Here is an 11,574-nt window from a genome sequence, read left to right as displayed (position 1 = left end):
CCCGCCATACACGCCTCACGCTAAAATATAGCAGTTACCGAGGACCCCCGGGTCTACTTTACTTCATTTGAATACCACAGTTTATCAGAGAATTTCCTTCGGCATCAAAGGTAAAACAGACTTTTAATTATTCTTCTGTAATATCGCAATTAGATACGCGTGCATTTTAAAATTTAATCAATTTGGGCAACGCGTGGTTTCTTCAGGGATAATCGTGCCACTATTTCTCGGCCCAGTTTCCAAAAATGAGAGCCAATTTTGCAGTCTTAATCTAAAAATTCTTCGATGAATTCGGAAATTGAAACGACCTTCAAAAAACAGTTCGTGTAGCGCTGCATTAGGGAGCATTTCGTCACGAGTACATCCCGTGTACAGTGTATGCGATCGGAAATTACTCACCTTCATCTATATGCATAAAATAAGACCGAAAATCGGTAATATTTAGGTAAACAAGTAATTTTCCACAACTTCGGACAGTTATAATCGTACTACGAAATTCCCCTCTTCTTGAAAATAAAGTTGAATCCACGGCTAATCGAATACATAAAGGGAAGAAAATAATGATACGGAAAATAGAATAAGTAGCCAACAAATAGAACATGGCAATCTTTCGCTCCCGGTTGAAGTTCTTTTTAAATATCTGGATCTGCCAAAGGTCATTCAATTTTCTCCTCATCTGTAATCTCATTCTCTTAGGCAGCCCACTTACACCACATCTATTCTTAATGTACAGATTGTTAACCGACATAACTGTCTGTTCTGTTAATTTTTAAAGGGGAAAAACGTAAATTCCCGGAAATCAACTGTTACTAATGAACAACTAGGGGGACTTCAGAGCTTGGAAAAAGAATCGAACTTTCCTTTCTTCGTTCACTTAATTACAGAGTGGCGCAGAGATAACTCAAATGATGCTTTTTGTGTGTTTGGAAGGTCATCTATTTCTGTTTTGAGCAAAGAAAATCAGGAATTCCATCGGGGAATGATTTTTCTTTCGTAAGAAAGGGATAATATGTCTAGTAAATGTTATGAGGAACGTGAAGAGGTTTATTAATAATCTTAGATATATATAGATTATAATTACCAATATTTTCAACTTATGATGTTTTTATTTGGTGCTCGACGTACTGTTGCCACCAAGATTAGCTCTATAATTCATTTCTTACATTGCGATACTTGGCCTTTTACCTTGGAAATAGCTTCACCTATATCGTTTCTTTTTAACTTTTATGGTCTAACTTATACGCATCAGAGATAGAATACTAATTTTTATTGACATATGGATGATTATTACATTTTGTTTTGCGCAACAAAATACCGTAATAATCATCCATGTAAATAAAGTGCGCAAAAAATATACTTTTATAATAACTTTCTAGCGTACGTGGAAGGGGTTCTGGCCAGTGACTGCTAAATACGGTGCTGTTTCTCTCTCGATTCACCAAAGATTATTTTGAATTTATGAATTTATGGCCCCTAGTTCTGAAATTCTTTATAACAGTGAAAATTCCTCATTCATTCATTTTACTAACTCCATATGGTCAGTATAGATCATCATTTGGTTGGGATTTTATGATCTGATCATTAAAGGAGATACTAGAAGTAAAAATGATCCAATTTTCTTTGGTGAATTTGCATTTTATGTGGGTTTCTGTCTCTGGTGTACTAATTTTTCGAAGTTTGCAACGGTTGGGTAGTGATCACTACTGGGTGGGTTGTCTAAACTTGACCAGGCGATGCTTGGAAATAATGCTGGAGAGCAGATTAAAAGATCAATAGCTGTGGACGTTCCTTTTGGGAAGTGGATATAAGGTCCACGATGCAAACTGTACCATTATTATTATTTAAACTGTTTCTCCTTTGTAAGGTTTTTTTTCCATCCTGTGACGCGTACTGCTACCAAATGCAAGGGATGGTTGGTTATGGCCGGTTACTATTACTATTGTTACTGCTGCCTGAGGAACTTTCTTGCTGTCCTACAGGTGTTCAGAATTGTAGCTTTCTGGAATTCCATGTAAGTGTTCTCCTGGGAGGACTATTGCAGCTAGGTTCGTATGGAGGCTTTTTAGGACCGTACAGGTGTTTGACACTGATCAGGATGGTCATTACTTTTTCCGTATGTCACATTTTTTTGACTTCCTGTCTTAGGTCTGTGTTCCTCCTGATCTTTTCCTCATAGGTTTTCTAGAGGTTGCTGATGTTCGGTACACTGCTATGTCGATCAGGTAGGTAGCATTTCCTTCTTGTCGATGAGGATGATTTCTGATCTGTTGTGCGGGACCGTCTGGTCCGTTATTATGGCTCGGTTACAGTATAGTCTGCGAGTAGGGGTCTCTAGTACAGCCTGCTGTTCATACTTATAATACGGTACACATTCTTTGATCAACTGTATTTTTGCGCTAGCTTCTGATGCATTTTTTTTTTTTTTCAGTTAGTCGATTATTTATGTTAAAACATCAACTATAATTCAGTTGTATTTTGATTTATACAAGTAACAATAACTTTAGTTTTGATTAATTTTGGTAGTTTGGTTTTCCTTTATCCCGCCTCCCCCCTCATGTAATGTTCTTGTTTATACTCCGACACGACCACCAGGTCAGTGGTGTTTACAATAAATCAATCAATACAAATTTTAATCGTATTTAGCAGTCACGGGCTTTAACCCCGGTCCACTCAAAGAGCAGGAAAGGGCAGGAACTTAAGACAAGGAAAGCCTTAAAAAATTTTAGGAACTATGTGTGGTTCAAGGAAGTCCTTTTCATATCCTCGGCTAGCCAAAACTTCAGTTTCGATTTCCTGTACTATGTATCAGTACTAATGAGGTGAATGGTATACCAAACGAATCAGGCTATTGAAAGGTGACTATTAACCAACCATACGAAACCATTTGCCATTCGGTACACTTGTGTCGGTTCTTATTGGCACCTTGTCAGAGAAGAACTGATAGGCTTTGACGGAATGACATAAAAGTGACTTAACCGGTTAATAGTCATCTTTCAATAGCCTGGTTCTTTTGGTATACCATTCACCTCATTAGTACTTGTACACAGTACAGGAAATCACAACTGAAGTTTTGAATAGCCGAAGATATGAAAAGGACTTCCTTGAACCACACGTAGTTCCTAAAATTCTTAAGACTTTCCTTATCTTAACGCTTCAGTGTTATTCTGAAAATTACTCTTAATTAAGCCCTACGAAGGTTATCTTTGGATAAACGAAGGTTATCTTTGGATTCACTTAGCATAAACGTTTTTAACTTGAATGAAGTTAATGTTGTCAAAGAAATTTTGATTACTTCTCTTATTTATTTCCATAATTCTTCTTCTAAAAAAAAAGTGATAATTATCTCGAGCCAGTGATATTAGGTAGAGTTAATGACGTACCCAGTAAGGGAAAATCAATTCCTACCAGAGCTCGAATAAATTATATCATTATCGTTATGATGTCCCCTCCCACTAGAAAAATAATCTGAATCCGACACTCTGGGTAGAATCAATTTTAATTTGAGAACTGGTAATTTTCCTGCTAAAAATAATAATTTTTATTATTTTTACAGAACGTGTAAGATAGCTGTCCCAAAAATAAGGAACACCATTAAGATTTCAGGAGATCCAGGACATTGTTTATAATGGACTGGTCCTGTATAGGAGATGACACTAACAAGAATTAGTCGTATAGATAGGGTGAAAATTCAGTTCAATTTGACAATGCAACATACCGACTGCTGATTAATATAGTTTGCCAGTTGCAGCGGGAAACTGCTGGCGAATTATTATCTCAGCACGCACAGGTTACAAAAAGTTGTACAAACCAGATACTTTCAGTCTTAAATTTGTACTTTCAGTCTTAAATTTGTTAAACGCGACCCATGTGGTTCCTGTTCAAATAAGGGCGGAAAGAGCAAGTTTCACCACGTTCAAAGGATGATTCGTTAACCCCTTCCAAAATACTATATTAAAACTAAATTTTATGCCTTGTTAATGCTTTCAACTTAAATAATAAATAATCTTTCTCGTCAGTACAGATTCATTTTGTTCTTATCACAATGACAATCGCAGATACTTGGAAAGAAATATGTTTGTTCCTTAAAGTGAACGAAGAAAGCACCATGCCATATGGTTCCTTTACAAACGACGTAATGGTGTTTTGCTCATTCTTCACTATTAAGTGAAACTGGATTTCCCATTACGTCTAGAAACACTAAATTATGAGTTTTTTTTATGTTTTTACAACGAACATAACAAGAATCAATTTATTGTAAGTTAATATGATTAACTGTACGCTGGAATCTTCCAGTCTTGATGGCTTAGATAACTTCAGGCAATTTTCTTGAGTACCGAAGGCATGCGCTTTATTTTTATTTTATTCCTTAAATCGCAGCTATTGCTCTACTTCGCAGTTTTATTTAATGTGTGGGTGGTTTGTTTCGATTCTTTTTACCGCTTAATGCTTGTATAATTGATGCGAATCATGGATTTAATATAATATACAAATGTATTTACCGCTGCATTTTAGCCCACTTATCCAACACATACATGCCCATTAATTTTTGAGTTGACAACTCGATCCAAAGGAAATTTATATTGCATAAAAGGAAGTATTTCGTGTGCTGGGGGCGGGGATGATTTGATATATTCTAATCTCGTTTCGAGACTGAAATAGATTCTGTTATTAAACAAACAGAAAACAGGTCCAATGTGTGTCCAATGTTTCTGCGTAGAACAAGTTAATTACTATGGTCTCTTTTCTTTTTATACGATTAGCCTTTGATTTCAAGATATTGTATGTTCTGTATTATATGTTTGAATTCTTAATAATGCATTTAAAAAAGAACTCTCTTTGTTATGTGTGCTGATGTATAAATAAATAGAAAAAGTAAACAGCTCTTCGTAGGCCGTGCTCTGATGTTATTTATGACCACTGACATCTGATGGTACTTGGCACGATGCGCAATTGATAAAAACATCAAATAGTGGTAGTCTAGTGTCAGTGTTGATGTGTTTATGTATTCATATCGTTACTGACTGAATAATTATTAATGTAGTTATGTTGTTAAAGATAACAAAAGCATGAATCTTTTTAAATTATAATTCAGCAACAAACTGACGTAGAATTTCTTTCTTACAAGCAAATTCCTTTCTTTTTACTTTAGGTCCTCCATGGCGTCTGAAGAGGTTGCAGAATACACCATCCTTGCATCGATTCCTCTTCCTGAATCTGCCACCACTGAGCCTGACCCGCTTGGGTTAGGAATTGCCTCGAATTTGCCTAATGAACTGCTATCTCATTATTCGCTAGTGAACTATTTCGACCGGCCTCCTGCCAACTTCTACGCACTTCCCGGTGACTCTGCAGATGCCGAAGATGAAGAAGACGACGAAGACAGCGACAGCGCTAACAGAGCCGCAGACCCATTCGCCCCCGAGTGCAAAATTCCTTTGCCCGGTCCCTATGTGTCTTATGAGTACTGGCTAGAGCCTTCGTTTATACGTCGTCGCAATGAGCGCGAAAGACAAAGGGTGAGAAATGTGAACGACGGATTTGAGAGACTGAGAAGCCACCTGCCGTTGAGCAACAAAGAACAGGAAAAACGAATCAGCAAAGTAGAAACCCTTCGAATGGCAATATGGTACATACGGTACATGGAAGATTTGATCAAGGAGAGTAAAGCGGCACACGAAGAGGCCAAAGAGAACAGGGCAAGGGACGGAACAGAATACCCGATTATAGATTAGAGCTCTGCAACAGAATAATAGCAAAGAGTGAACGCTGTTAAAACGGAAGTCGATGTATTGGATGCTCGCTCTCTCAGTGATCAGTGTGAAAACCGGATGAACTGTTTATTACATTTTAAGTCAGTGCTTCTAGTCTTGTCCCTTGTACAGTGGTGGGATTAAATATGAAATATGCCGAGAATAATTCTAAAATATTTCTGACTACGAGATGCAAAGTGGGACAACAGCCAATGTGTATATCTATTTGTTACCATAGTTAAATAAAAACTTGTTAAAAATAAAACTTGCTCTGGATGTTTATTAATTTCATGCCTAACAGTTTTGGTTTAACTGTAAAATACTTTTCTAGAAGAATTTGCCTACACAATATAATGTTGATGTGCGAAGAGATTGAAAGTGGGAATTAAGGGTGTCCCCCCCCCAAAGAAAAGATGTAATATGATACAATGAGCGATGTTTCAAGAAGATAACAACTATGGACACCCCAAAGTGGCAATTTATTAATGATTTGGTAGCAGCTGAACCAGAATATGTTTCCCTCCGAAATGTCATTAATAATAATACAATTAATATTTTATCTCCATTGATTTACTTATTATTTCTTATTCAAGAGGGAAAGGGTTCTCCCCCCCCCAATTTTTATAGGTTTAATTACAGTAAAACTGAAAAAAAGTATGGATAAATCGTGCTAAACAGTACTGTTACTCGCTTTCATAATCTATGCAGAATGTTTAGAATAAAAAGGTAGATTCAACAGAAACCCGTTCGGCTATAATTCCAATATCTCCAGCAGTATCGACTACAATGTCAGTTAGTTACGTGGCGAGTTTGAGAAAGAAGCCGCGTGATCTATAGATAATGAATATGAGATTTCATTACTGCCCAAATTTGGTGCCGAGAGATGTCAGCCCGAAGAGAGAGAATCACAAGATGCAGGCGGTGTATGGTAATCCATATGTTAACAAAATAACAACGGAAGAATATCACAAGCAGTTCAACGAGGGTCATCTGCTTTTGCTCTTCACCAGTAATGATACCATCCACTTGTGATACCCAAGCTCCAAGTTATTTTAGCCGGCACTGAAGGATTGCCTGTGTGAGGTAACTTAGCAGATTATATACAAGTGCCTTTGTTTGGTTTCTATTGAAGATATAAAGACTTCATACGAAGCCCTTCTAGCATATTTTCCCACAAAACTTCAATTTTGCAGTTTGATGGAAAGATATGCTAGAATTATAGTTCACAAATCGCTAGAAAAGGCAAGAAATGACAGTTCGAACAGAAATAAAAAGCAACACAAGAATGTATCACACACGCTCAGATGCTTTATATGCGTAGGATTACAAATATAAACTAAAAATATGAATTCAAATTAAACATTCGTTCCGATTTGGATGAATTGTTGAACATTTATTCAGATGTAACTTCACAGTCCTTGTTTTTGAAAAGTATTTAAAGGAATTTTTAGACCTGCAGAAATTATGAGAGCACTAGAATAGTTATTTTACTCTAAAAATAATGGCCCAGAACCTTCAATTTTTGTTAATTTATTATGACACGTCTTTAACGTTAACGTTACGTACTACGCACAAATGCATTAAAAAGCTAACGTGTTCCGTATATTGCAAGTAAAATGAATCTGAAGACGTTGAATACAGAGCGATCATTAAATTCCTCACCAAAGGCAGCAAGTCTCCCAAGGAAATTCACGAGAAGCTGTCGTATATACGAGCCGTGTATACTATATTAAATATGGCCAATATGCTCCTTCGCCATATCGTGTAAAGTTCTGGAGAAAGCAGTTGAACAGAAGACTGAATTCTTGCTGATAGATGAAGACCGAGTTCTTGTCAAGTTCTTCGAGTTCTTGCTGAAAGTTGTTTACTCCGCTTGTGAAAGAAAATCGGATAAAAATTTGAACATTTTTAAATAATACCAGAACGCTGTCCATCGCTGGGATACAAAAACGAAGCAAGAATCCTTACAGTGGTAACATAAGCGGTCGTCCACTCTAAAGAATTTCAACACGGCTAGTGGGAAGATCATGGAAGACATCTTTCAGGGAGATTCTCCTTGTTGACTTTATTCCCCACAACACTAAAATCCTCGTGGTTAACACAGTTGGTAGAATCGCCGTCCTCCCCGCACCGGATGGAAAAGACCTGAGTTCAAGTCCCGTCGATGACGTTAGGAATTTTTATGGACCTTTTTCACAATGTGGCTGAGTTAGTTGGTCTCAGGCGAGGGTAGCATGGTTTTTTCTCCAGGAAACTCGGGTTTTTCGTCCAGAAAACAGAAAATCGGCCAGAGCAATTTACAGACAGTATTCCCCGAGCAGTACGGCTTTAGTCGCTCATGCTTCTAAAATCCTACAACAACAACAACCACTAAGGCCTCTGGTATAGTCTGTTTCCACATTAAACAAATGGCGCTATTCCACAAACAAGGCCACCATAGAGATTTCGGAATTGTGTAGGATGAGGAGCTTTCCTTTGTTCAGCACTTTCTCTTTGCAAAGAATTACATTCAGAGATGCATCGCTCAAGTTACACTTTATGCTTTCCAATGTGGTCCTCCACATTGAAAAACGTCTCCCTCTCTTTGGAAACATAGGGTGTTTTCAGTGCACTGCAGTTCACAGTCAACTTTGTGATTATCTAAGATTCCTGCAGTGTTTGCTGGGAACATTCTATAGAAAATCTATCTTCCAGAATGCAAACCAGATGTTCCTTCTCCGATTTTGGAACCTAAACTACACTTCAAAAGATGCTTATCTCTCCCTATACTTCGTGTCATTTATTTATTATTATTATTATTTTTTTTTTCATAAAGAACATCATCAGCTCATATTGTCCGCAATTCAAATGCAGAATTGCATTCTCAGATTGCGGGAAAATTGTAGTTTAATAGAGTATACATTATTTGGGTAACTTTTTTTCAGTCCCCTCTAGCTTGCATTCTTTACTTGAAAACCATGGCATGTTAACAGAATTTAAATAGCTGTTTTCAGGCAATTCATAATGCAGGTTTTTCATTAAAATTTTATTTCATTCAAACCGAAGCAAAATTTAAGGCTTTAGTTTTCAAAGTCATCTTCAATCCTGAAAACATAAATCTAGTTATTTTAACATATAAATACTCTACAAGATAATCCGTCCTACAGCTTTATGAAATTTTATCCTCAATTCGGTTTCTGTTCCTCAATCCTGTCCTATTTCCGATAGCGTAAATAGGACAGAATTCAGGAATTGTACCCATCTGGATACATACTCGCCGTTGTCAAATTAAACGTACGTGGCAACTCGCATCAAGCTAGAGAACTCCTGGTATAGTTATTCATCACTTATTACTTCTATGAAGAAGTCTTCGGTTCCAATTCCATCGGAGAATATTAACAGGCGTTGCGCTATTCAAATTACAAAACAGTCTGCGATATGAAGATGTCACATTAACTTGGAATAAGGGCAATCACCTCCGCACAAAGGACTAAACATACACCAATACCTGGATGAGAATTTTGAAGCTTGAATTGGCCGATCGGAATAGGGTGATTGGCAGACAAGTAATTTTCACGTGAAAACGAAATACACATATGTAACGTGGTTCATGTTTTTGCTGATGAGCGACGTCTCATCTGCACTGAATAAAAAGAAAGAAAACAATTTGAAAGATTCATTTAAAAGAGAATTACAAATAACATAATTTAAGTGTAATATTAATAAAGTGGTATGGACATGAACCTAGCTTCACGAATAAAACTGTACAAATCGTTTCTCGATAAAACAGCACATGGTCCACCTGTTTTCTTGTCGAATAACTGCATGTAATCTCTTGTAACTTATGTGGTCGTGTTAGATTATAAAGAGAACAGTTATGAAGTCCACTTCCGTGCATCCCTTAGCCATTCCAATACTAATAGATTACTGACATAATGGGATGAATCTCATTCAATCAGGTTGTTTGAAAAACTGGAAAAATGACTTACACTGAGATTTTAAATTTACAAAATATAATACAGTGAACAATGCTTTAGTGGATATCGGAAATAACTAGCAGCGTCCACATCCAACCAAGTTTTTCTTCCATACTGGAACCAGTGATATAACTGCCTCAGTCTGATGGTATCTACCAACGGTTAAAATATTTTACAACAAAAAAGAGTACCAAGGAGCCAGGATTTTCCACACCATCACCTTCCATTAGCATGCTAAGTGTGTCAAACATCAGCAGAGAACCTTCAGTTAAAGTATTCAAAAGCGAGCTCCTCAAACTCTGAATAAACTTTAATCGGGGTTGTCCCACCATTATATGACACAGCAAAATTTCAAGCTTTTTCCACATAATACAAAGTGCAGTAAAACAGTATTACAACATTTAATGTTTTTTCATTTCGTAGTCCAGTAACTTCGGTGAATATGCGCATTTCTTTCAAATTTAACGGGAAACTAAATCTAGCGGAGAAACTGCACTCCCATAATGGCCCGTTAAACTGCAATATGAACCGAAGTATCCAGCGTTGTCAACGCAAAATAAATAAACAAGTAATATCTTGGAGGTCCAACACATATTGTTCTGTAAAAAGAAAGAAACTGATTAACCCTTTGAATCATTTCTAAATTATTGTTAAAAATCTTTTATTTTTTAATATATTTTCAATGTAAACTTGATCAAAGGAACCGATGAATCACTCCCTAGCAGTACAGTATAGCGAGAATTAAGATTTTGGAGCCAAACATGCCTCAATTTCATCCTGGATGAAAAGGAAGACCACTTGACCAGTAGAAATGCTGCGTTGTATTGAACCTGCTTCTGATACCTGAGCATGATTCCCCCCATCCCAGACGGTTGGAATTAAGTTATCAATGTGTAACATGTAATATGCAAGAGAAGACCAACTAAATCTGCGTCAGTGCATTTATTGGTGAAAATATAAAAGTCACGCCACCAGAATGAAAGGTATGCCATCCACCTTACAAAAAGGCCGAATGAGGAAGTAAATTTCTAGATAACAGGCAATTTAAATCCACTCTCACACCACAATCATGCACATTAGAGGCTTGAAACAACCAAAACCATACTGACCCCTTCCCGATCAAAGTTCTGGTTTATCTATCCCTCCCCATTCCTTCTGCCATGTGCAGTAAATTGGGTGACATCTTTTTGATGCTATGACGGATACCGTAGCCACTTTTCCTTAGATTTCAAGTACCAGCGGATTTGTAGAGACCAGCAGCTAATTCAGGAGTGAGCAACTATTCTTTACACAGAGGGCCGGTTGGGAGGACCACCGGTTCGGTGGCTAGAGGACTTTGTAAACCCGTTTATGTTTTTTAATAATCATCCCCTGTGCCAACTTGTGTTTAAAAAGAATTTGGAAACGCCAGTAAAACCTATTAAAACATGAAGCACAGTTTGGTCCGCGTTTTCGTATAAAACGTCATCACTAACTTCCCTTGCTCGGACAGGAATCAGCTTTGCAACTGACGAAGGAACGGATTGTTGTTGTTATCTGACCAATAGAGAGGACTTTAACTGTTCCGTGTGTTATTTTCCCCAACCTTGTGAAGAACAATATTGCAGCCACCTCTCGGCCAGGTTGTTTCTGGAGTAAGTACGAGTACGGGAACATGGAAGCACTACAGAGACCACGCTTTGTTAAGAGATTAGGTATATTTTCTGCATATCTGCAATATAAATAAAAATGTCATGCTTCATGTCCCAGCTCTCAACTTTTATCTTGATGAACCATCAGGAAAAACAGACTAATGCAGCATCATTCGTTTCCCCCTCTCTTTCCCCAAAATATGGGGGAACTTCGTAGTTCATTGCACAAACATAAGG

At 37.3% G+C, this 11,574-nt stretch overlaps 1 protein-coding gene across 1 annotated transcript; it reads left to right on the top strand.

Annotated features, from left to right (window-relative positions):
- LOC150079173 (uncharacterized) lies at positions 1–5,732 on the top strand. Its single transcript, XM_090382981.1, has 2 exons — positions 1–110; positions 5,150–5,732. Exon 2 carries the CDS (start codon positions 5,157–5,159, stop codon positions 5,730–5,732), a length of 576 nt encoding a protein of 191 aa, XP_090239107.1. The 5' UTR covers positions 1–110; positions 5,150–5,156.
- The last annotated feature ends 5,842 nt before the right edge of the window (positions 5,733–11,574 follow it).

The sequence above is a fragment of the Mastigoproctus giganteus genome, chromosome 10 (genome assembly GCF_048544385.1).
Source record: "Mastigoproctus giganteus isolate SK-2022 chromosome 10, ASM4854438v1, whole genome shotgun sequence".
NCBI lineage: Eukaryota > Metazoa > Arthropoda > Arachnida > Uropygi > Thelyphonidae > Mastigoproctus > Mastigoproctus giganteus.
Note: the sequence above shows the minus strand (reverse complement) of the source record. Positions and strands in the feature narration are given on the sequence as shown.